Here is a 21,241-nt window from a genome sequence, read left to right on the forward strand (position 1 = left end):
CTCTTATCTATGCTTATCAGTAGGGTTTATGTCCTCTGCTCCAGGCTGTCTTTTTGTAATAGTTAATTTGGGGGTCTACTGTTAAGGGCACAATATATAATCTTGGTGAAAACTGAAACTGTATCAATACAGTGATTCTTTTATAGTAACCTCTTTAAAGTGGGGAGTACAGGACCATAGAGCATCACTGCTTCTTTTCTATGACTTGAGAACTGTAGATTATTAGGAATAGTGTCTTCCAGAGTTAGGAGTTTGAGGTATACGATTGGAGGACTGAAAACTTGTAACTGAAACTTGATAGTTGGATAATTCTTGTAATGTAAATCCTTAGAATTTACTAGTAAATGGATTTAATTGCAAATGTGACGACTATGTGGTTTTTGTCCAAAAATATGGTGCCATTCGTACACTTGAGAGAGAGAGAGGAACTTAACTTAGGTGAGAGGCTGGAATTAGTTCAGGCTGGCCTTAATGTGAAACTTCAGTCAAAAGTATATAGTTGTTTCTTGCTTTACTATTTTAAGTAGTAAATGGCATCGCTATTGCTACGTTAAAAGATTAAAGCTCCTGGGGGTAAGGTACTTCTAGAGGGTTTGTTGTTTTCAGTGTTAGCATTGTTGGTAGAAGTACATTGTCAGTAGAAGTACATTGTATAGAGCTTTGCTGGGATAGTGGGTTTTAATTAAAAAAAAAACAACAAACAAACCTAAAAAACCCAAAACCAACAACAAAACAAAAAAACCCCTAAATTTCAGATGAGTTCCTCTGAAGTACAGTTTTATTTAGACTTCAATACTTCAAAAACCAAGAAGCTGGGATGTAAAAAAAAAAAAAAATTGAATTCTGGTATAAGAGTAAAAAAGATGGCTCTAGTTTAGATGCAAACCTTCTGATTCAAGTGTAGTAATTCCCTAATTCAACTAATCTAGCTCAGAATACTTGTTTGAGGAATTACAACATTCCATGAAATCTTGTTTCCAAGATATTTCTGTTTCTGAAGGGAGCAGACTTTTTTTCTGTCTGTATGAATATGCAATTCACTACTTTCTTAAGCTTTAAAACCTCTTGAATAGGTATTTTACTTTTCAGAAAAATTAATTCAGATAATTTATGCTCAACCACTTCCATTCCTGAAGGTTGAGCTGTGTTCATGTTTATATATTGTTAAAGTTGTCCTCTTTATATGTATTAATGTGACTTGCATATAATAAAACCTGAAAAATAGATTTTGTGAGTTTTAAAGACACAGTCAAATCAAAATTAAGTTACTTCAAAACTTTCTGCTCTTAGCTTACCTATGACAATGTTTTTAATCCACTTTTGTCACATCTCTTTAGATTGCTTTGTCTCAATGGAAGAAAAAGTTGAAAAAAGTAGGCTGCAGTAATTCCAAAGTACTTAATTTTAATTAAGGCCCAAAGTTACCAATTGTGATACATGTGAACAAAATTAGATCTATTACAGTTATTTCAGTAACTGAAAAGTTTTGAGCTATTTTTTTGAATTGGGAGTTATACCTATAAACATTCAATTGAACTGTAGTTCTTCAGACAAGGAAAAGTCTTTATATGTCTGCATAAACTGTAGCTGTGTATCCTCTTGAAAGAATTGCATTGTATTCATTCAGAGCTTCACTTTAGCTTTTATTAAATAATTCATATTTCATGGGTAAGGTCTCTTTGTTACAATGCCTTAAAGCAAGATAGCTGAAAACAAATGTGAAGGGGAGCAGTAGTGTTGAGTAGTTTTCAGGTTGGTTGGTTGGTTTGGTGGTGTGTTTTGTTGGTTTTTTTCCTCGTTATTCTGCTGTATTATATTTTTCCCCCCATTATTCTGCTTCTCCACCCATTAGGTGGGAGAAGGCAGCATAACTGGGTTGACACAATTGTTGAGGATACAAAACTGCGGCATTGGTTGCTCAAATCACAGCGTTACTGAAACTTAATCCTAGGGAGAGGTTTTTTTGCGTGTGCCACTTGTTTTGTAGTTCTCTTTGTTTTCCTTCTCTGCTTGCTAAATGGAGATTAGTGGTAGCATTTACATTACAGGTACACCCAAAATTTGCTACATATAGAGTAAATGCGATGGCAGAGATGTTACTTTCTTTATAGAGACAGTATTCCAGATAGCATTTTGAGATTCAGTGAATGCTAGTGCCCTTCTCTCTGTGTTCACTTACCATTCACTAAGTTCAGTCTATATTCCTTAAATATGAAGAGGTAGCTGTGAAGTAGACCTTATGCAGACATTTTCCTCTAACGTTGCCACGGTAGTTCCATTGGTATTTCTCTTTGCAAGCATAGCATTTTCCTTGTGTTCGTGCTGGAAATTACCATCATTTTGATTACTGTCAACTTGGCATGTTCAAATGCCTGAAAGAAGGGATAGATGATAACCAGGGAGATTTACATCCTACCCGTGACTAGCTCTTGACCTATCAGGAAGTTTTGACAATCTTGAATAATGTAATATTCACTGTAATGACACTGCTGTCACAGTACGAGGAAGCTCTGGACGCTAACAGAGCAACTCAGCTGCTTGTGGTGTTGATTTTGAACAAACAATACTAGTTGAATAAGGACCTCGAGGTATTTGTTTTGTATGTAATGCTTAAACTCACAACATTAACTCCTGCTGAGGAGTTACAGTCATTCAAGTTTCATGAGTCAATAACTAAAAGCTTTTATAGCTAGGCAGGAAGCTTGATTAGCATATTAATACCAGTGAAGAAGGTAATAGTTTTCATTAAAAAGAATGTCCTTACCAACATTTTCATTTCAGATCTGTTGCAAAATCAAACTGCTTGAGACTTGACTTGTGAAACGAACTATTCTGCCTTCTAAAAAGGAAGAAATGGTGAGGCGTGCTTTCCCATGTTTGGGATTAAACTCTGCAATAGACCACTATGTGTTGAAAGAGTCTCTAAAGCTTATTCAGATTGCTTCCTAATAAACAAGTGCTCTTATTGTGTGTATATTGAGCTGTAATAATGCAGTTTTATATACATGTATTTTTATCTTGTCAAGTACTCTACTTGTTCTGTCTCTTCTGTTGTTTGGCTTTGTATTACACACTTCAGTTGGTTTTGGGGGGTTTTTTGGCTGTGGTTTGGGTTTTTTTTTGGAGTGAAATGGTATTGTTTCATGTAGTTTCAGTTTAGCTAACTTATTTTCTCTTGCATCAACACTGAATGCAAACAAAGCAGCGTTCACAAAAAACCCTAGTGGGATAGGCCTTAGAAGAACTGCCTCCTGCTGTTTCATTTTTATGTTAATTTTGATTACGTGCTCTCTTGGACACGCTGTTATTCAATGGGGCTAAGAGATTTATGGTGCCATACTTTACATATCAAATTAAAACGTGTTTAGAGAGAAACTTTCAACCAGCTATGTGTCTGCAGCTGCTCAAATGTTTTCAATGCTCTGGTTGTACTGCAATACAGAGTTACGACATTTTCTGAACCAGTGCCTTGGTCAGAGTCACTACACTAGGTCTGTGCTTGTCATTTCTCCTTGGCCCCTATCCCCTCCTGTTGCGGGGGGGGGGGGGGGGGGGGGGCGGATGGGATGGACACCAACAAGTGGAAGGGAAAATCATGTTCTGGGGGGATAATGAGATTTGAACTTCCTTGTTTTTTAAGTTACTCAGTTGTGCTATTACAGAGAGGCCTATCTTACCCTTTCAGATTTTTTTTTTTTTAAGGTGCTAAAAAGTTATGTTAAAGATAAAGGCTTCCCTGGAAATGGAAGAGTTATGTGTTTCACCTGTCTCTAAGATCAGTGATCTCTGTTTTGAGCTGATGTACAAATTCAGTCAGATGTGTGAGAATGCAGCATTTCACTAAAGCTTAGTGAAAATTTGACAACTGTGTTAGGAATGCATACAGAAATATCAAAAATCAGTGTGCACTCTCGCTCTTCCGCCCTTGTTCTCAAGCCCAGCAGGGATGGGAAAAGCAGAGGGAACTCGGCTATTCTGTTTAATCACAGGCAGCTTGCTACATACATGGTTTTAATGCCACTGTGCATGTTGCTTTTCTCCTGGCAGGTGTTTTCTTGGGGAAGAGATTATTGTAACGGTTGGGAAGAAGAGACAGAGATGAAGAACAAAAATACACTGCTTACAGATTTACTGCTCATAGGTCAGTTTTTATAGCTGAGATTTACTTTGTGACTGTAGGACCTCATCTCTCTTCGATATGTACTTGCCTAGAACAGAAAAATGTTAGTTACAGCCTTGGCCATGTTATGCATAAATCTAAATTACAGGACCTATTGCAGTCTAGTTACCGACTTGACCTTGTATTTTTTTTTCAAGTCCTGCATATGTATGTTATATGGTCCAATGCTTCTATTCCATTAAAGAGAAATGGGCATCCTCCATATGATGCAGTAATTGTAGCTTGTGATCTGTTCATGGGTGAGGAATAGACACGTTCTCAGCCTGCTACTGTGTCTTGATTTGTGTTTGGCAAGGAGCTCTGACTAGCTCTGCATTTATATTTGGAAAGAAAAGCAAATGACACCTGCTAAAACTTCCAGTCACTTGGTTCTGAAACTAAAATACAAATTTAAAATGTTTTTAGGCTAGCACGTGAAAGGTTGTGTTCTTTTTGGGCCTTCTGACCTGCACCATGTTGTCTGCTTGCCTCCCACATGGCAACATGAGAAGGTCACTGCTGCCTGTCAGGGTGGAAGCAGGTGCTCGTATCCGTGGCAAAGGTATGCTGAACAGTAGCACGCTTAAAGGTTGGAGTGGTGTAAATGGCCTGCCCAGACTTTGGTCCTGGAAAAGCAATCCCTGAAGGGCGCAGGCTGCCTGGGATCAGGTCTGGGCCTTATGAGAATCCTCTCCTTTGCTTCTGTATTGAATATGGTTTGCTGGCAGAAAGTATGCCAGAGTGTGCTAGTACTTAGGACAGTAACTCTTGAAAAAGTCCCTGACAGCAAAGCTAAACACCTAATCATAAGAAGCAGCATTTATTTAGGTAGGGGATTTGATCTTGTTTGTAATTCTTGCTGTCTGTTTTGACCTATGTTTCAGTGAAATAAAGATGTTACTTCTTTTCTGTTCTTCTGGTAAACACGTATCGCAATGTGTTATTTTTAAAGGAAGGTAGTTCTCGGAAGGTATTGTTTTTGTTGGGGACAGATAAAAAATTGGTATGATGAAATGTGTTGGTTTTCTTTCAAGGAGTCTGTCAATCCAGCACAAGACATAAAAGATCCTGAGAATTAAAATGCACAATTTACCTCCAAGGTCATCTTGAATATCAAGAATGCTGGCAATTATATCCACAGAAGTTGGTTTCCAGTGGTAAGTGGTAACTGTTTCTGCTGGCAAGCTGCCTGGAAGGTGGTCAATGACTTACGAATCCCAGAAACACTTCTGGTCATGGCAGCCTTAGGAGGTGCCTTGTTCTGCAGACCAGAGTGTCAGTGTTGTGTCCCACAAATAGGAAGGTCCTTCCTTCCTGAATTACTTTGCTTTTAATCCCAAATTTGAGGTATTCAAACTACACACTTACTTGGGGCTTAACATCTTCAGAGCTGGCAAAGAAACCCTTTTACAGGTAAAAGAGAAGATACTTGCTTAAGTTAGCACTTTTTGCCTTCGAGGCTCTCTAGATTTTAGATCTGGAATTAATGGGGAAGTTAGAATTTTTAAAATTAATGTTGTCCCCCAGTTCCAGTATCTCTGTCAGCCAGTTTGCACAGTTAAAAAGATGGTAATATTCCAATAGGTTCTTTTTTCCCCTAGTCTGACTTGTTCTTTTATGTAGAACATCTCCAGGTGTCTCATGACAAAGCAAGGCCATGAATAAAACCAAGGGTCTGCAGAGCACTTACTGGCCTTGCCAGGCCCTGAAAAAGGCCCTGTACTTGCTTGTATTGAACCTTAGCATCCTCTCTTGAAAATGTGACATCACATCATAGGCATATATGCAGAGTGCATCTTTCAGCAGCCCTTCAGAAGTCTCCTTCTGAAGAGAAGTGCTGTAAACTGTTTTACAGCTTTGGAAAATTTCCTGGTTTGTTTTTTTTTTTTTAAACTTAGTTACAAAAGGTCCATTATTGCACAGTGGCAGACCTGGGAAATAGAGCCTGGACTTCCCAGTTATTCTAATTGCTGGATAGCTTTGATGGGAATTGACCCAGAATACTTTGAAAGATAGTGCTTTGGGATGGCTGAAATACCAGGCTCTTTCTAAGGAGTGAATTGCCAAACAGCGAACCTAGCAAAGGTTATGGGTTGCTCTGTAGCAGGGTAAGTTTTACTTTTTCCTCTGTGTTTCAGTTGGAAGACATTAAAGCTATTGAGTTACCCTGCATCTAAACATGTGTAGTGAGCTAATTAATGTTGGTTTTGTTGTTGTTGGCAGCATTTGTTTATTGATTAACAAAGATTTTTAAATTTATTAGGGTAATATTGTGATTATCTGAAAGCATAAGATGAGCCATAGTGCTTACAGGCATGAAGTCCTACTTCAACTATTCAAGCTTCATCTCTGTTTTTAGTTATAAGTTCCAATCTTGTGTTACCAAGGAAAATAAGAGGACAAAATCCATCGGAAGCAGTAGGTGAAGTGTTCTAATGGTAGCACCTTTGCTGCTGAAAACCTGTCCCTTTCTTCCACATCACATTTCTAGCCATCAGGCTTTAATATGCTTGTGCCCAACAGAAGGAACTCAGGTTCCTTCAGTTCTTCTTTGCTTTGTAGCCACACATGCTTGCCATTTCTTAATTTCTGGTTTTGGTGAGCTAAACATATAATCCTTCTGAAGTGATTACTGAAAGGCTCTAATTTTCAATCCTCTGGTTACTGGAGTGACTATTTGAATTTACTCCATTCTTTCACCACTTTTTCTGGAGAGTGATTGTCAGAACTGGACATGATATTCCCATTGCAGTTGCACCTCCCACCCTTTATTCAGCCAAGCCCTTCGGTCACAGTGTCTTACCCAGCGTCTGTGCCCACCTGCTTATCTTCCATCACCCTCTGCATTTTTTTTAACATCTGCTTTTTCATAGGACAGAGTGCTACATTCCGAAAAGCACTTTTCTGACCATGGCTAGACCTTGGCTGCAATGAGACACATTTTTTGCCTGCTTCCAGGTAGACTGCTTTCAAGGAGTTTTCTTTATCTTTGTTGTTTACTCATCACATCTTGCATGAGCTGGGATCTTCTTAGGAGTCTGGGCTTTTTTTGTGACTTCTAATAACATATTTAATAGTTCAGGCCTGGGAACACATTCTTGTACAAACTGAATAAAAATACACACAATCATTAATTATTTTTCAGTTATAGTCATATTATAGGACCTACTAGTTAGCCAGCTTTAATCTCTTTAACGTGTCATGTTGTTTTGGAATTGGTTTAGTTGCCTAATCAACGTGTCGTGCAGTAGCCAACTCCAATGTATTACAGAGCTTTTAGTAAATTGCATCAACACTATCGCTTTCAAAAAAACCATTCATTCCATTGTTTTTCCCAGGATTGATGGCACAGAAGCAGGCTTATGATTTGAGTACTCGTACTTTGGAAATATTGGTGGGGGGGCTGGCATTTTTCCAATCCTCTGCAGCTTTCCTGGTTTTCAAAGCCTTATTAAAAATTGATCTTGATGGACAAACTTGCTTTTCAGCTTTCACAGTATGGAACAGTCCCTCGAGAACAGGTTGTGTAGCCAACATCTGTGAAGGGGGAGGCCTCTGCCCTGCAGCTTAGGAGAGTTAAATTACCCATCCCTGCCCCCAAGTTAGGAGACAGGGTCAGAGGCTGATGGAAAGGTAAGTGGCTTTAATGAAATCTCATTGCCAGTGAGCACTGAACACCCTGGTGTGACCAGAAACAGTCAAGCAACCTAGGTAGCTCCCTTCTAAACGGAAGAACGCAAAAAGATCTGAAAGTGCAAAATAAAGCTGCTTATTCTTTGTGGGACTGGCCCTTAACAATTGCTTGAATGGAAAGGACATCAAATTCATGTGCTGCCTTTTACTGTTGCAGCTGCAGTTTACTCATTCTCTGATCTCCAGGCTTGGTTTGCAGATTTGGTTCCTGCGCATTTGCTGTGCCTTCAACAGCGTGTTCCCTGGGATGGGAAGTGCTCAAGTGGTGGCCCTGTCACGTAGCATGCTCTGAGTTATGTAATCAAATATTTTGTAGGGTTTTAAAACTGCCAGTGCAGAGAAGAGAAAGCACTAAATGAATGCCTGTGGAGGACAACAGTGAATTAGGTCATCTATTAAATTTTTCATCTCTTGAGTCTTCTCAAGCCCAGCAGCATCTAAAGCAGTATAAATCTGAGAATTCATGGTCTTAAAATGAGAAAGTAATGGATGAAGAGACCATTATGAGATAGATATACAAGGAGCTGTATTCCTTTTCCCCTTTTTTTTCTTTTTAAATGCAGTGGAAGGACTTTTGTTGGCAAAGCTGATTGTGAATCCACCTCAGGTTTATCAACCTCCTTTCATATCAAGCTGAACGTGAATTATTTGCCAAAAGGGAACTATGTTGTAGCAGGGTGGATAATACAGCATGGATGGAAGACATTTGACAAAGTCTGGTGCAACTCGGAGAGGAGCAAAATGATTTTATTTAATAAAGGATAAATCTGTACAAATCAGACCAGAAGAAAAGTCTCTTGTCTTACCTTTCCCTCTCTCCCCTCCCACCACTGCAGTGGTATAATAAAAATTTAAACTACTGTACATGGGCATAGCTCCCTTGCTATCACTGGAGGTATGCTGACTCATACCAGCAGAAAAGACGATCCTTGTGCTTTATAGTAGGTTTACTAGTTTTCAGTGATTTCCCCTTTTTTTTTTAGTAGTTCAAGTTGTTTTCTCAGGACACTATTGCACTATTTGATAGCCTAATATATACTAAGATAGGGTGATAATAATCTTCTGCTACCTGCCTTCTCTTCCTTGACTTTTCATCCTATTGTCCCCTTGTTGAAACTTTATCTGCACTTGAACAGGGCAGAGGAGAAATTCTTTTTCACACTCTAAGCCTGTTAGCATTGTGATGCAGAACAGGGAGAAAAAGGTTTTGCTTCTGCTTTGCGATTAAAAATAAACGAGATGTGTTGTAATTTCTGTTACCTTCGTTTAACAGAGTGAAGTCTGGTGAAGTCCCTCTGTTTATATTTCTAACTATCTGGCACTGGGATGCTTGGTGCAGTTTGGGTTGATGCAGACTAGGTGGAGTAAAACTGAGCCTGTAGGGTGAACAGCGCAAGGCTGAGGAAACATGCATGAAAACAGACTGCAGATGGGCGAGATAAACAGGATCCCCAGGCTGTGACCGAGTAGGCAGGCCTCTTTAATGGCTCTTAGCAACGCCCCTGCTCTGACCCTCCTCATATGTGAGGAAAATCAAATCAATACACTGTTCTTCAAACCACGATGCTGCAGCAGCAGCAGGGCATTGTGGCAGCCTTCGTCTCTTAAATTCAACGCTTTTCAGTTTGCTGATCTCTGGATATCCATCCCTGCATCTCTGCCGAGGAAGACCCTGACTGCATCTTTAATCGGATTGCTCGAGCTCCCATGTACAACCTTCTTATTAGCAAGTATTAGGTAGGCAATTTTAAAGTGCTTTTGGATTTGCAGGCAGCTTTAACATTGATCTGAGAACTCTGTTGTATTCTCTGTAAACATAGCAGAAGCCTCTCTTTAAAACCTACTCTGTTTTAAATCTTGCTTTTCTTCTGGTTTTGTGGTTGGGCAGGGGGGATTTCTGTTTTTTCCTTCTTTTTTTTTGAAAAAATGTTGTAGCCGATTTGTGCTTTTGGAAAAGGATATTCCCTCGTTGATCCCTCCCCTGTTCTGCAGAATAGCTATAACCGGTGCCATACAGTTACTTTCAGTGTTGATGAACATCTGTTCAACTGTCTAACATATAGGGCAGGCTGCTCAGTCTTTTATTCTTTAATTTTCTGGTGCGTACTTCAAAGCTGCAGATCAGGACTCTACCCACTAAATACATTCTGCTTTGGTTCCAGAGATGGCTAACAGAGGACCAAGCTATGGCTTAAGCCGAGAAGTTCAGGAAAAGATTGAACAGAAATATGATCCGGAATTAGAGTCTAGGCTGGTGAACTGGATTATTGTACAGTGTGGAGAACAGATAGAGCACCCTCCTCCTGGAAGACAACATTTTCAGACCTGGTTGATGGATGGAACGGTAAGTGTTTTGTCCAATTATATACTTGCATGGGTTTGTATGCACGGCGTAATTATTTGCTATCTTCATCTAGCTAAATTGGTCAGAGCTCATGGCCAGTGCATAAATATATATCTTAGCATCTGATTTATTTCCTTTTGACCAGGAATCTTAATCTCAGAAGATAATTATTCTACTAGTGCACTGGGATTAGCACAGTACTTATGATTCTTATGAGTCATGCATGTTATATATGAGTATGACTCATTCCTTCAGCACCTTTTCTCATACAGTTAAATGAGATCTGTTTTAAAATCAGATGTATACTTTTCTCTTTAAGAAATAGTCAATGTTGACAGGGAGAGGTGAAGAGATATAGAAAATTTGAAGGAATGGATTATGTCATAACTGTTTTCTTCTTGGGAATATTTCTGTAGCTAAAACATTGTATTCCATTGGTTTATTGAACAACAGGCAGATGCTGCTGTTTGCAGTGGGCTGTAAGAATACGCTAATCATTGAATCTCTGCCAAAGTGACTTTAACAATATTTCAATTGACATTGCTTATTTTTTTGGCTCAGGCATGTGGTTTCTTCTCTGTCAGTTGTTACATAACCTTTACCAGTGATTGCTTTGTTGTTTCTAGCAGATTAGGACTTACACGGTCAGGCTATTGCCATCAGTTAATGAAAGCTTTAATGCATCTCTAATATACTTTGATTATTATCAATTCACTTTTTTTTTTTTAATTGAAGAAATTATGTCCCTGACAGAAACTGGCCAGGTCAAAAGCATTTTGCAGCATCATTTCATGTGCAGAAATTTCCTTCTACTTTAGTGACTGCTTTCTAATTTTCTTTCTGTATTTATCTCTCAGCTGTTATGCAAGTTAATAAACAGTTTACATCCGAAGGGAAATGAGCCCATTGCAAAGATCTCTGAATCAAAAATGGCTTTCAAGCAGATGGAACAAATTTCTCAGTTCTTAAAAGCTGCTGAAATCTACGGAGTAAGAACAACAGATATTTTCCAGACAGTGGATTTATGGGAAGGTAAAAATAATAAACTGGAAGTCAGCTTGCAGTCTTCATTTTACTTTGCTTTGATGTGTTGTAATGGTGCATTTTGTCTAAGGCATATTCTCTAATGTAATTATCTTTTGTTTCTGTTTGCCTTACCTCATTACCATGTTCTTCCAGTGGTGCATTATCTCCTCTGAGGGATTTGTATTGCCCTGAGGGCATAACGGAGCCTTTCCAAGCTCATGTGTTATCCAAAAGCCCGTCATTCTGATACAGATTCACAGACCTAATAAAACAAATGTTTTCTATGCTAATTATTTCCAAGTAAATAGCTTCTAATAGCAACTATGGAAAACCCTTATTTTCTGCTGACAAAATTTTATTGCCATTTTCAAATTATAAGCAAAGCTTAAATTAGAGCTATAAAATGCATTCCCAGGAGCATCTATGCCTCTGTGGAGCTTATGAGGGCTCATTTATGACTAGTGAGAAGCAAAACTCACTGCTAACACCATGTTAGCTGAGCATCTCTCTGTAAGGATACAGTCTTTTTTTAGAGAGGTCACTATGGCAACAGCAAAAAAATTCAGAGTGCCCCTGTGGTTTTGCAGTAACCCAGGTGAAGGCTACCTCCATCCCATGCTGGAAGTGAAAACTGCGTGTTCTAGTTCCTGAAGAGCTGAGTCATTTGTGCATTTGCAGGGCTGGTTTTGCCCACTTCTGTGGTGATGCCTCTCTTGCTGGTGCTCGAACCAAATACACTGTATATCCTGCATCTCTCTGGACAAGGTGATGCAAAACCCTTTGTGTGAGGGCTCAAAACAAGGACAGCTGCAGGGTAGTGAAAAGGTCAAAAATCTGCCATGAGAATGAAACAGTGGAAAGAGGAAAGCAATCCATTGAGAAAGCTGGTTTGTGTAGGAATACACATGGAGCAAAAAAAGTGGGGTCTATTTTCACAGGCTGTCAGGATATGTGGAAGAGACCACTCCTCTGAAGGACAGTTTGAGGAATGAAAGACTAGGAAGCTCTTTGTGGCTAGGTTAGAAGGGAAGGATATACTGACAGCTGGAGTTACACTGGGGTCTGTAATGTTCTCAGGGTGCCAGATTTGCTTGACAAATCCTACCTTTGGGCACAAGGGCAGGATTGTTTCTTCCAGTTCAGTCTTTAGTGTTTCATCCAATCTACCTTTAAATGTCTTAAATGAAGGGATTTTCACTTCCCTGGTGTAAGACCCTCCCCCTCCTCAGCCTAGCAGACTGTTGAAAGAGAAGCTCCATCTATCTTGTAAGGGATGATAATAGCTCATTTCAGATGCTGTTCTTTGCAGTCTTTTGCATCTCATAATGGCTTCACACCATGCAAATGAAATTACAGTACATTGATCCTTACGATGAAAAGGACTTGCTTTGAAGACAAAAAGCTCCTAATGATGGTGGCTCTCTCCTCATTTCTCTTCCCTTCACTCATCACCTTTTCTCAACAGATGTAAGGAAAAAAGCTAGTAACTTCCAGAGGACAGGAAGTCAAAACACAATTCACAACCTAGGAGGGAGGCATACAAGACTGTTCTCCACTGTTATTTTAGGACTTCCCAAAACTAATCTGTGTCTCCTCACTTTCTCACTCCCTTTTCATCCCTCCTGCTGCTCATTTTAGTGCTGAGATGAAACAGTATGTCTCTTCAGCAGTGAGTCACTGCAAGCTTTTTGTGTCTAACCATAACTCTGACCTCTAGCATCTGTGCTGCTTCAGGGCTGAATCGTCTGAACCTGGATGCATTAGCTAGACAGAAAGGACAGACTCTCTTTCACTATTTCGTAATTATAGCACTCCTACACTTCAGGCCATAACCTCTTCAGAAAGAGAGATGTCAATGTATGTTTATAGGGAAAGAAAAGTATGTGTGACTGAAAAACAGCTTTTCTCTGGCACTAATTGTTTTCCCGAGAGCTTTTGCTTTGAAATTCTTAGTAATGATTAATGAAAATGTTTTAGGATGCAATCTGCTGTTGGCTGTTTCAAACTCACTCAGTCCATCTGCTGCATTTTTCTTCATCTCTGCGACTTCTTGGTCCAGAAAAAGTATGGCCTCTCTTTTGGTCCTTTCTTACATAAACGTACTGTGCTGAGCAGCTTTCCCGAATCCATGCCCAAGATACTACGTTCACTGTTTTTTACAGATACCTCCCCAGTATATTTTCCAGGCAGGCAAGAGGCAGCTGTACCTCTGGGTACTTGTTCAGCCTTTACAAAACAGCATTTCAGGAATACTATGCAGAGCAGTTCTCCGTCTTCGGGTCTGAACCTTCCCCTTTCTGGACCTGGAGAAGAAGGCCTTCCAGCCAGGTTACCCCCAAAGGGAAAGCATAGAAGTTTAACATAAGAAGTGACCGGAGGGCCCTTCCTCCTTGTACGGGCAGTGCCAAGTTGTTGTACGGGGCTGTGCTATTGAAAGCACCCTGCAGAGGACACTGAAGATGCAGAAGAAATGCCATCGGCGTGGGTCCCTGCAGCATGATTCAGGGAGGCTGAGGCTGGGGGCCGGGCAGGCGGCCCAGGTGGCTGTCAATGAGCAAGTGCTGGAGCTGAGGGAAGGCACTGACCGCAATTTTCTGCAATGCCAGAGTCAAGCCTGGCTTCAGAGAATGGTATGATGTGTCAGGTGGCTTCTGTCAGGTGGCTGCAGTGCTAGGTGACTTTCTCAGTGGAGATTTAAAATTTTTCACAGCCCTTTTTAGACTGACCACCGAGCCCCTTGTGTCCTTTGCTGGAAGAGGGCAAATGTCACAAGACCACACGGATTTGGGGGTCTTCCCTCACCCGCAGCATCCTTCATATGCAGCAAGGAGGCTCTGCAAAGCAGGGCCCTGGCCGTGGCTTTGTTTTGTCACGTGGCACTGGGCTCCCACTCAAGTCTGTTTTTGCCCTGCAGCGTCTCCCACTCGCCTCTGACAAATAAAGCGGAGCTGAGTGCAGAGCGTGGGGGGCTGCCAGATGGCTCCGCGAGGCTGATCGTCATATTTTGCTACCCGCCTTTTGTTTCTTTTTCTTTTTTTTTCTGCGCTTGCTGCCATTATTCAGCTCATTCACTTTTAAATCCTTCTTCACATCCCTCTTCAGCCCCGTCAGTCACCGCACTCCCTGTTATATGGGAGGCATCCCAAGGACGTTGTACGTGGCATCTGTTGCAGCATATGGTACATCTGCTGCTGCGGGGAGCTCTGAGCGTTTCTGCCTCGCGCTCCTCCACGTGCGCCTGTGTACGTGCGCGTGGGGGATGTCGGCTCTTCAGCTGCCCTCTCTGAAGCAAGGACCCCGTCTGATGCAGTTTGCGTTAAAAAATACAGTAAAATGAGGATTCTGGATGGCTGACAATTTATTTTCTGAGCAAACGGTCCCCTGCAGATAGGATTGCTGTAAACTTGAATAGGCTGTATGACAGCCACAGTTGGAAGCTGCTAGACGTCTTCAGCTTTAGGGTGTCTTCGTCACCTCAGCCAGTGCGTTACTCATCTAGGTTTGTATGAACCAAAGCCCTGAACTTCACCTACCTATAGGCAGGGCGATGCATAGCATAAACACAGAATGTGCAGCGCTCGCTTCCCTCTACTCTCCAGCTGGTCTACAGTGATTTTCGTTAATATTGGTCCATTGGAGGTATTTCTGAAATCTGTTATCGTCATCATGTCTCTGGTATCTCATGTTTTTATGAATTACTTATTTTCCCGTGTGAAGAACTTACAGTCAAAAACAGATCTGTTAACTAGATAAATTATTTTAGGAAAGAGAAAGAACTGGAACAGAAAGAAAGGGAGCGGAGTCATAGAAACACTTATGGAAGGCTTTCAGAAGAAGGGAGAGGCAAAAGGCAGATTTTCAACAACCTACCACCTCACACAACTGGAAATACATGCTGCAACTCATTTTTGATAGAAAGTTTTCCAAAAGTTACCATGTCTGGATTGGGTAATGAGTTAGAGTCTGTCTGACTCTGATATTTTATGTTCCCTGCTCATTTTATACCAAGTGACAAAGTGCAGAGGAAGAACTAAGAAAAAAGGAGTAATCTTAATTTTTTAAAAAATTCTATGTCTTTTTTTTTTTAATTCACTGGAGGTATCAACACAAGATGTTGACCAAAAAGGAAAATATATTTATTATCCTAATTTTGGAAGGAGAGACAGGAGGAGGGGATACCATTTTTAAAATGTAAACCTCTATTGAAAATGAGCCTTATATTTCAAAGGTGTAAGGTACCCTCTTGGAAAGCTGGTGAATTTTCAGCTAGGTGGAAGGTGTGCCTCTAGGCAAGCAATAGGCAAGTTCATCCCTCTCAAGACAGATGGGATAAATTATCCCCTGAGAAGCTTTTCTCTCACTGTTGTTTATGGAGGGAACCTAAAGAACTAGTGATGACCAGATATGTAACTTTTACTTGGCTAAAGATGAGATAAGCCCTGACTTTTTGAAATGAGGAATTAACTGAGATAACATAGGGAGGGAGAAAGTGGAAGAAGGGTGGACTGGATGGCAGGAACTGAAGGTACGGAACTGCAGAGCATCGATTTTTGGCAGCCTGAGAAAGGAAGCCTGTAGGAAGGATCTGGGAGGTGATTTGATAGTAAATTGGGAAGGACTGATGGGAGTTATCCGCACAGGACCTCTCCAGGACTGCTGTGAGCTGTGTTAGCACAGGGACTGTCTGGAATTGCCAGGGGTTAAAGGGTGGGATCAGTCTTGCCAGTTTACAGGTGAAGAAACTGAGACACAGCACATTTATTTAGCACATTGTTCTCCTTCAGCCACGTTTTACTGAGTATATTACTGTTCTTCATACACCAAACTGATCTCTTCTTAAGAGAAAATTTTCCCAAAAGGACTATCTAGAAGGACTTAAAATAGTATGGGGGAAGGCATTCAAACAGCCAGAGGCCTGGAAACCTGGAATTGTCTGAATTGTTAAGTTTCGCTTTAACGCTGTCCCTTTGATGACTTTTAATAAGCTCTTGCGTGCCAGTACCTCCATTTCAGCAACTGTAAAGTAGCATTTGTAATGCTATTAACGCACTTTTTCAGGGGAGCTGAGGGAATTGGTTAATACAGTGGATAAAAGTGTTTATCAGTGTGCCAAGCTCTTTGTTGTGCAAGGATTTCTTATATTAATTTCACTGTCTGGCTTTCTAGGGAAGGACATGGCAGCAGTGCAGAGAACCTTAATGGCTCTGGGCAGTTTGGCAGTCACCAAGGATGACGGCTGCTACAAAGGGGATCCATCCTGGTTTCACAGGTAAAGTCCAAAGCACAGCTGCTGAGAGCTGTCTTCCCCAGGAAGCTGGTAATATTGTCTGCCTTTAGTCTTTATTGGGAAAGGAAGGGAAGAATCTTTCCAAGGTTTCCTTGTAACAGAGAGATTTTCTCTCTGGAGTCTAGAGGAGGGAAGCAAATACCCAACCAGGCAGCAACATTTTCTACCCTTCACTGGTTCCCAGCTTTATCAGCATCACTGCTAGGTCCACGTCTTACCATACCTTGTCAGCCTAAAGTTACACCAGGGCTGCTGAGGAGGAGCCCTGTGGGAGCTGTGTAGCGCAGCCACACTGCTGCCTTTTCTTATGTAGCCCCCTCTCACCACACTTACATGTCCCTCCTTCCCCAGAGCTGGGAAAGCACTACTGGGACCGGGACAAAGGAGCGCATCGCCCATGGCTCCAGCTCTGGCTTCCTCCTGGAGGCACCCCTTTTGAATGAGGCTGTTATAGGCTGTGTTGGTGTGAACGTGTGTGTGTGCGCGCGTGGGGACCTTACTGGATGGTTGGCTTTTGGTTGCGCACGCGAGGAGGAATGCAGCATCCTGCTCCAGGCACCTTCATCGCATATCCATCTTGCTGTGTGAGGGGCCCACGCTGATCACTGAAGAAGAGACTTAATTTTCTTGTCCACTGACATTATCCCTGACTCTTATTCCCTAGAAGGAGAGCAATGATACTTAGGAAATTCAGCCACCAGTTTTGATGACGTTCATCTATTTAGCAGCTTCAGCTAATCCTCTGTATCCATTTATGAAGAAAAGGGAACGAAAATGGCAGCAGCCATGCAGATATGTGTGTCCTAAGAGTAGCTGGCAGGAAAAGTGTACTTCTGCCTCACATCAGATAGCAGACAGAAAGACTAATGAAGACAAGGCTGTCATGGATGTCTGCAAACCCCCATATAGTGACCCCCTACAGAGCAAAGAGCAGGCATGAAGCCTCTTTCCATTTTTCATCAAACCGAAAATGATTTCATTTCCTAGTCACCTTTTTTCTTGGGGAGTACCACTTATCTGTGAAGAATTCTCTGTCTTGGCAAAGCTGTTTGTTTGCTCTAAAACTCCGTTTGTTTTGGCTAGGGAGGCTGAGAAGCAGGGGCAGGAAGAAAAGGAAATCCTCCCACGTTAGCCCTCCTGCCCCACAGGCATATTATTGACATGAGATTCTGCCATCCAAGAGTATTTCTTACGCCAAAATGTCTGAGGCATGTTAGCAAAAAGAGTGCTGGCTGCTTGTCTTTGGTTTCCTTAATTTTCTGATGTCTAGGTGAGGCTCAGCAAAAGTAAAGCAAACTTTACTTGGTTTGTCTTAAACCTTGAGCTGGTTTAACTGAGGCTAAGGGAGACTTGAATTTTAGGTGAATAAGTGCAAACTCCTATGCATTCTTTACATGAAATTAGTTTAAATTAACAATACAGTGCACAAATAGATTTGTATTTATGGAATATAATTGGATTTAAGATTGGGTTCAAATCCAGTTACATGCTTTAATATAAACCAGACATGAAATCACTATGACCCAGACAGGCTTATTTTTTATGTTACTAAAACAAAGTCCTACACGGAAAAATTAATTTTCATCTGGATTCTTAATTGTGGGCGGGAACAGTTTTCATTGGCATAAATGAAGATGTGATCACCTCCCTTCTTCCCTAGCTGTCTGTCCTGCCCGTACTGCTTATATAGCCAATCCATATCTATTGCAGCCCCTGAAATACCATTTTATAGCCACTGCCTTAAGGAAAACCGGTGTTATTTCTATAAGGAAATAACATATTGCAGATCAGGAGCTCTTTTCTGAGTAGCTTACCCATCCCTTCAGGCAGATCAAGCCCCCTCACTGCCACCCAGTGTTAGTCATGAGTCGGGGCTTTCAGGCTGGTTCTTAATCGTCTTAAGTTAAACTGAAAGAAGTCAAGATTAAATGGAATAAGGGTATCCATGCAGGGATCCACAGTGATTAAGATACCCCCACACTTGAGCCAAACCGTTTAACTTTCCGTTGCTGGTGTGTCACACACCCAGTCCCACCAGGCGTGATTCCCCCTTCCGTGTGTGCCCTAGCAAGGTTCATGGATCCATGGCTGTTTGTTGTCTTGTGGTTTAGCAACCACAAGCACTGATGCAAAGTCGGCACAAAAAGTTAGCAGATCCGGTGGGCTCGGTGTGCAGTAAGGTGATGGCAGACAGGCCAAACAGAACTTGACGTAGTGTGAGACACTGAGGGGAATAGACTTGCCCTCCCCTCTTTTTCTACAGTCCCAGTTAAGGCCATTTCCACCAACCTAAAAGCAAAACGTAAGTACATGTTGTTATCTGTAAGACCATCATATGCTAAATGCGGTGCTTATGATGCTAAAAACAACGCTATATGATCCAAACTGTGTATGTAATTAAGTTTTATTAGCATACCCAGGCTTCCCTTTAGTTTCTCTTTTTATTTCTTCTTTGCAGTTCTCATTTTTTTCCCTGTTCAGAGTTACTTTTCAACTTTCTGTGGAATTACTCCACAACACAGCTGAAAATTCTAGGAGGAAAGAGAAAAAAATAATAGAATGTGTTCCTGGGATTTTAATTAAAATAAAAGCAGACACAGTGAACCTGAGATTCAGTTAGGTAATAGGAGTAGTTCTAAAAACATCCTCTCAGGGAGATGCTGGCAGTAGTTCGGTGCCTGTGTAAGTATTCTGGAAAAGAAATTAAGCAGCAGTGAGAGGGGTTGCTTTCTGAGGCGCCCGCCGTTCCGCGTGTCTCCCTCCAAAGCGGCATGCTTTCTGGCAAGAGCTGGGGGTCTGAGAGCCTGTGATGGGCTTCTATAAGCCCTCTTACTAGTCTATACATTACCACTGGAGACCCATTCTGAAAAATGACAGGTCAGTACCGTTCCTGTGGATCTTTCTCGCCTTTCTGCTTTGCTGGGCTTTCATGCCGACCTGGGTTCTTCACCTGCAATGTCCTGAACACCCTGAGCCTAGCAAAGAGTTTAAGTGCTTTTTTGGACTTGAGCCAGGGTGCTCAGCACAGTACAGGATCAGACCCTCACAGAGAGGATCCTTGATGGTTTTCAATCACAGCAGGCACCTAATCTAGCATTCCCATCTCGTGGTGGGGTGGGGAGAAAAGGGTAATTGTAACGCGATGCCATATTGCAGAGTAACCTGATCCCAGGACAAACAGACACAGCAGGGAGAGAGCTTGTACCTGGGTGGGAGCAGAGGCTGGTTGAGTGAAAGCCTCGCTCAGTCTGGGGCTCTGCCGATGCGTATGGCTTATTGGGTAGCAACAGACTGATCCTTATGCCTTGTAAATTACTTGTTTTCCCCACCTTGTATAAAGGAAAGATTAATCCAAGATGGACAGTTTCTCGCAAGGCAGCCGTACAAACTTCTGTGCTGCTTCTTAACTGCCACTTTTGCCCCCAGTGCTATTTTCAGGGAGAAGAGTCTCCTTTTAAACTCCAACAAAGGTTCATTGATCCAAAGGGCTTTTGAGACCAGGGACACCGAAAAAAAGTGGTCAGGATGTTTTGACAGAAGATAAAGGACTGTCATACAGTTAAGACACAGGTGCAGAGGGCAAAGGCTATTGCTTAGAGGAGAGAGATCTGGAAATGGCAACAGAGCAATTGTTCCGTCCTGCGGGCAACCATCATCCGCTCTGCGAAGATGAGAAGGTCGCTTCTCTGTCCCATTGTTTCTGTGGGCACATTCAGCTCTTATTTACTCCACTGAGTTAAATTATACCAATTTGTACTGTTGCTCTAGACGGGTATCAACTTGCATTAGAGCTCAGGTAAGTGTCTCATTGATCAGATCCCATGGACTACAGCTTTTAAGAGCTGTAGAGTTTAACACAAATTAATCCTACCATGAGTGTTATATACAGCACTACATAAATATTTTACCTGTCATAGCTGCTGGGGAAGTCCCTTGGGGTTCTTGAATAAGTGCTACAGTGAAAGTCTGAAGTGTTGTAGGTTTGACTAGAGCATTATTTCTAACTGCAGGAAAGCAATTAGCCCAGCCAGCATTGTCCAGCCCATGGGATGTTACAAATGAAATATTGCATTACGGGGGGAGCGTCTGTTAACGTGAGCCAATTTCAGATTGCTTTTCATGATCCTCTCTCTGGGCATACGCAGAATGACGGTATGTCTGTATGTTGCTTTTTTGTGTGTATCTGGACAGGAAAGCACAGCAGAATCGACGAGGATTTTCAGAAGAGCAGCTTCGTCAGGGACAGAACGTAATAGGCCTTCAGATGGGCAGCAACAAAGGAGCATCACAGTCGGGTATGACAGGCTATGGGATGCCAAGGCAGATTATCTAAAAGCATCTCTGTCTGTAGAGCAAACGCTCCTTCTGCAGCATGGTCTGTTAAAAAAAAAAAAAAAAAAAAAAAAAAGGAAAAAAAAGCTCATTAGTTCCCTTTCTGCCTCGTTTTTAATAGTTAGCGCTCTCTGAGATTTGGGGTATTTTTGGTTTGGTTTGTTTTATTTGCAGCTGCAAGAGTTCATCTAGGCACTTGGGTTTTTGTGGTGGTGTGTGTCAGTTCACAGCACGTGCGCACTGCTGCCTCCTACTTTTCACTTCTGAACTATGCAAAGACAATTATTCTGTATTAATTTATTTGCAAAGTGTTATCTCCCATATTTGTCTCACACCGCACTTGTATTTCAACCAGTAACCTCGTTCTTCAATTCAGTGATGATATTGTTTGACCTAAGAA

At 41.5% G+C, this 21,241-nt stretch overlaps 1 protein-coding gene across 1 annotated transcript; it reads left to right on the forward strand.

The window, feature by feature from the left end:
* The first annotated feature begins 9 nt into the window (after positions 1–9).
* On the forward strand, positions 10–21,233 carry TAGLN3 (transgelin 3). The gene is made up of 6 exons (XM_075515348.1): positions 10–4,141; positions 5,260–5,316; positions 10,015–10,196; positions 11,054–11,228; positions 16,389–16,491; positions 20,701–21,233. The coding sequence occupies exons 1-6, from the start codon at positions 3,877–3,879 to the stop codon at positions 20,840–20,842; spliced, it is 924 nt and encodes a 307-aa protein (XP_075371463.1). The 5' UTR covers positions 10–3,876; the 3' UTR covers positions 20,843–21,233.
* Positions 21,234–21,241: the final 8 nt, after the last annotated feature.

This window comes from Mycteria americana, chromosome 1, assembly GCF_035582795.1.
Source record: "Mycteria americana isolate JAX WOST 10 ecotype Jacksonville Zoo and Gardens chromosome 1, USCA_MyAme_1.0, whole genome shotgun sequence".
Classification (NCBI taxonomy): Eukaryota; Metazoa; Chordata; class Aves; order Ciconiiformes; family Ciconiidae; genus Mycteria; species Mycteria americana.

Coding starts and splice junctions, on each gene's coding strand:
- TAGLN3 (XM_075515348.1), top strand. CDS start 3,877: ATGCATACAGAAATATCAAAAATCAGTGTGCACTCTCGCTCTTCCGCC. Junction 5,317..10,014: donor ACAGAAGTTGGTTTCCAGTG/GTAAGTGGTAAC, acceptor CTTTGGTTCCAG/AGATGGCTAACAGAGGACCA. Junction 11,229..16,388: donor GACAGTGGATTTATGGGAAG/GTAAAAATAATA, acceptor CTGGCTTTCTAG/GGAAGGACATGGCAGCAGTG.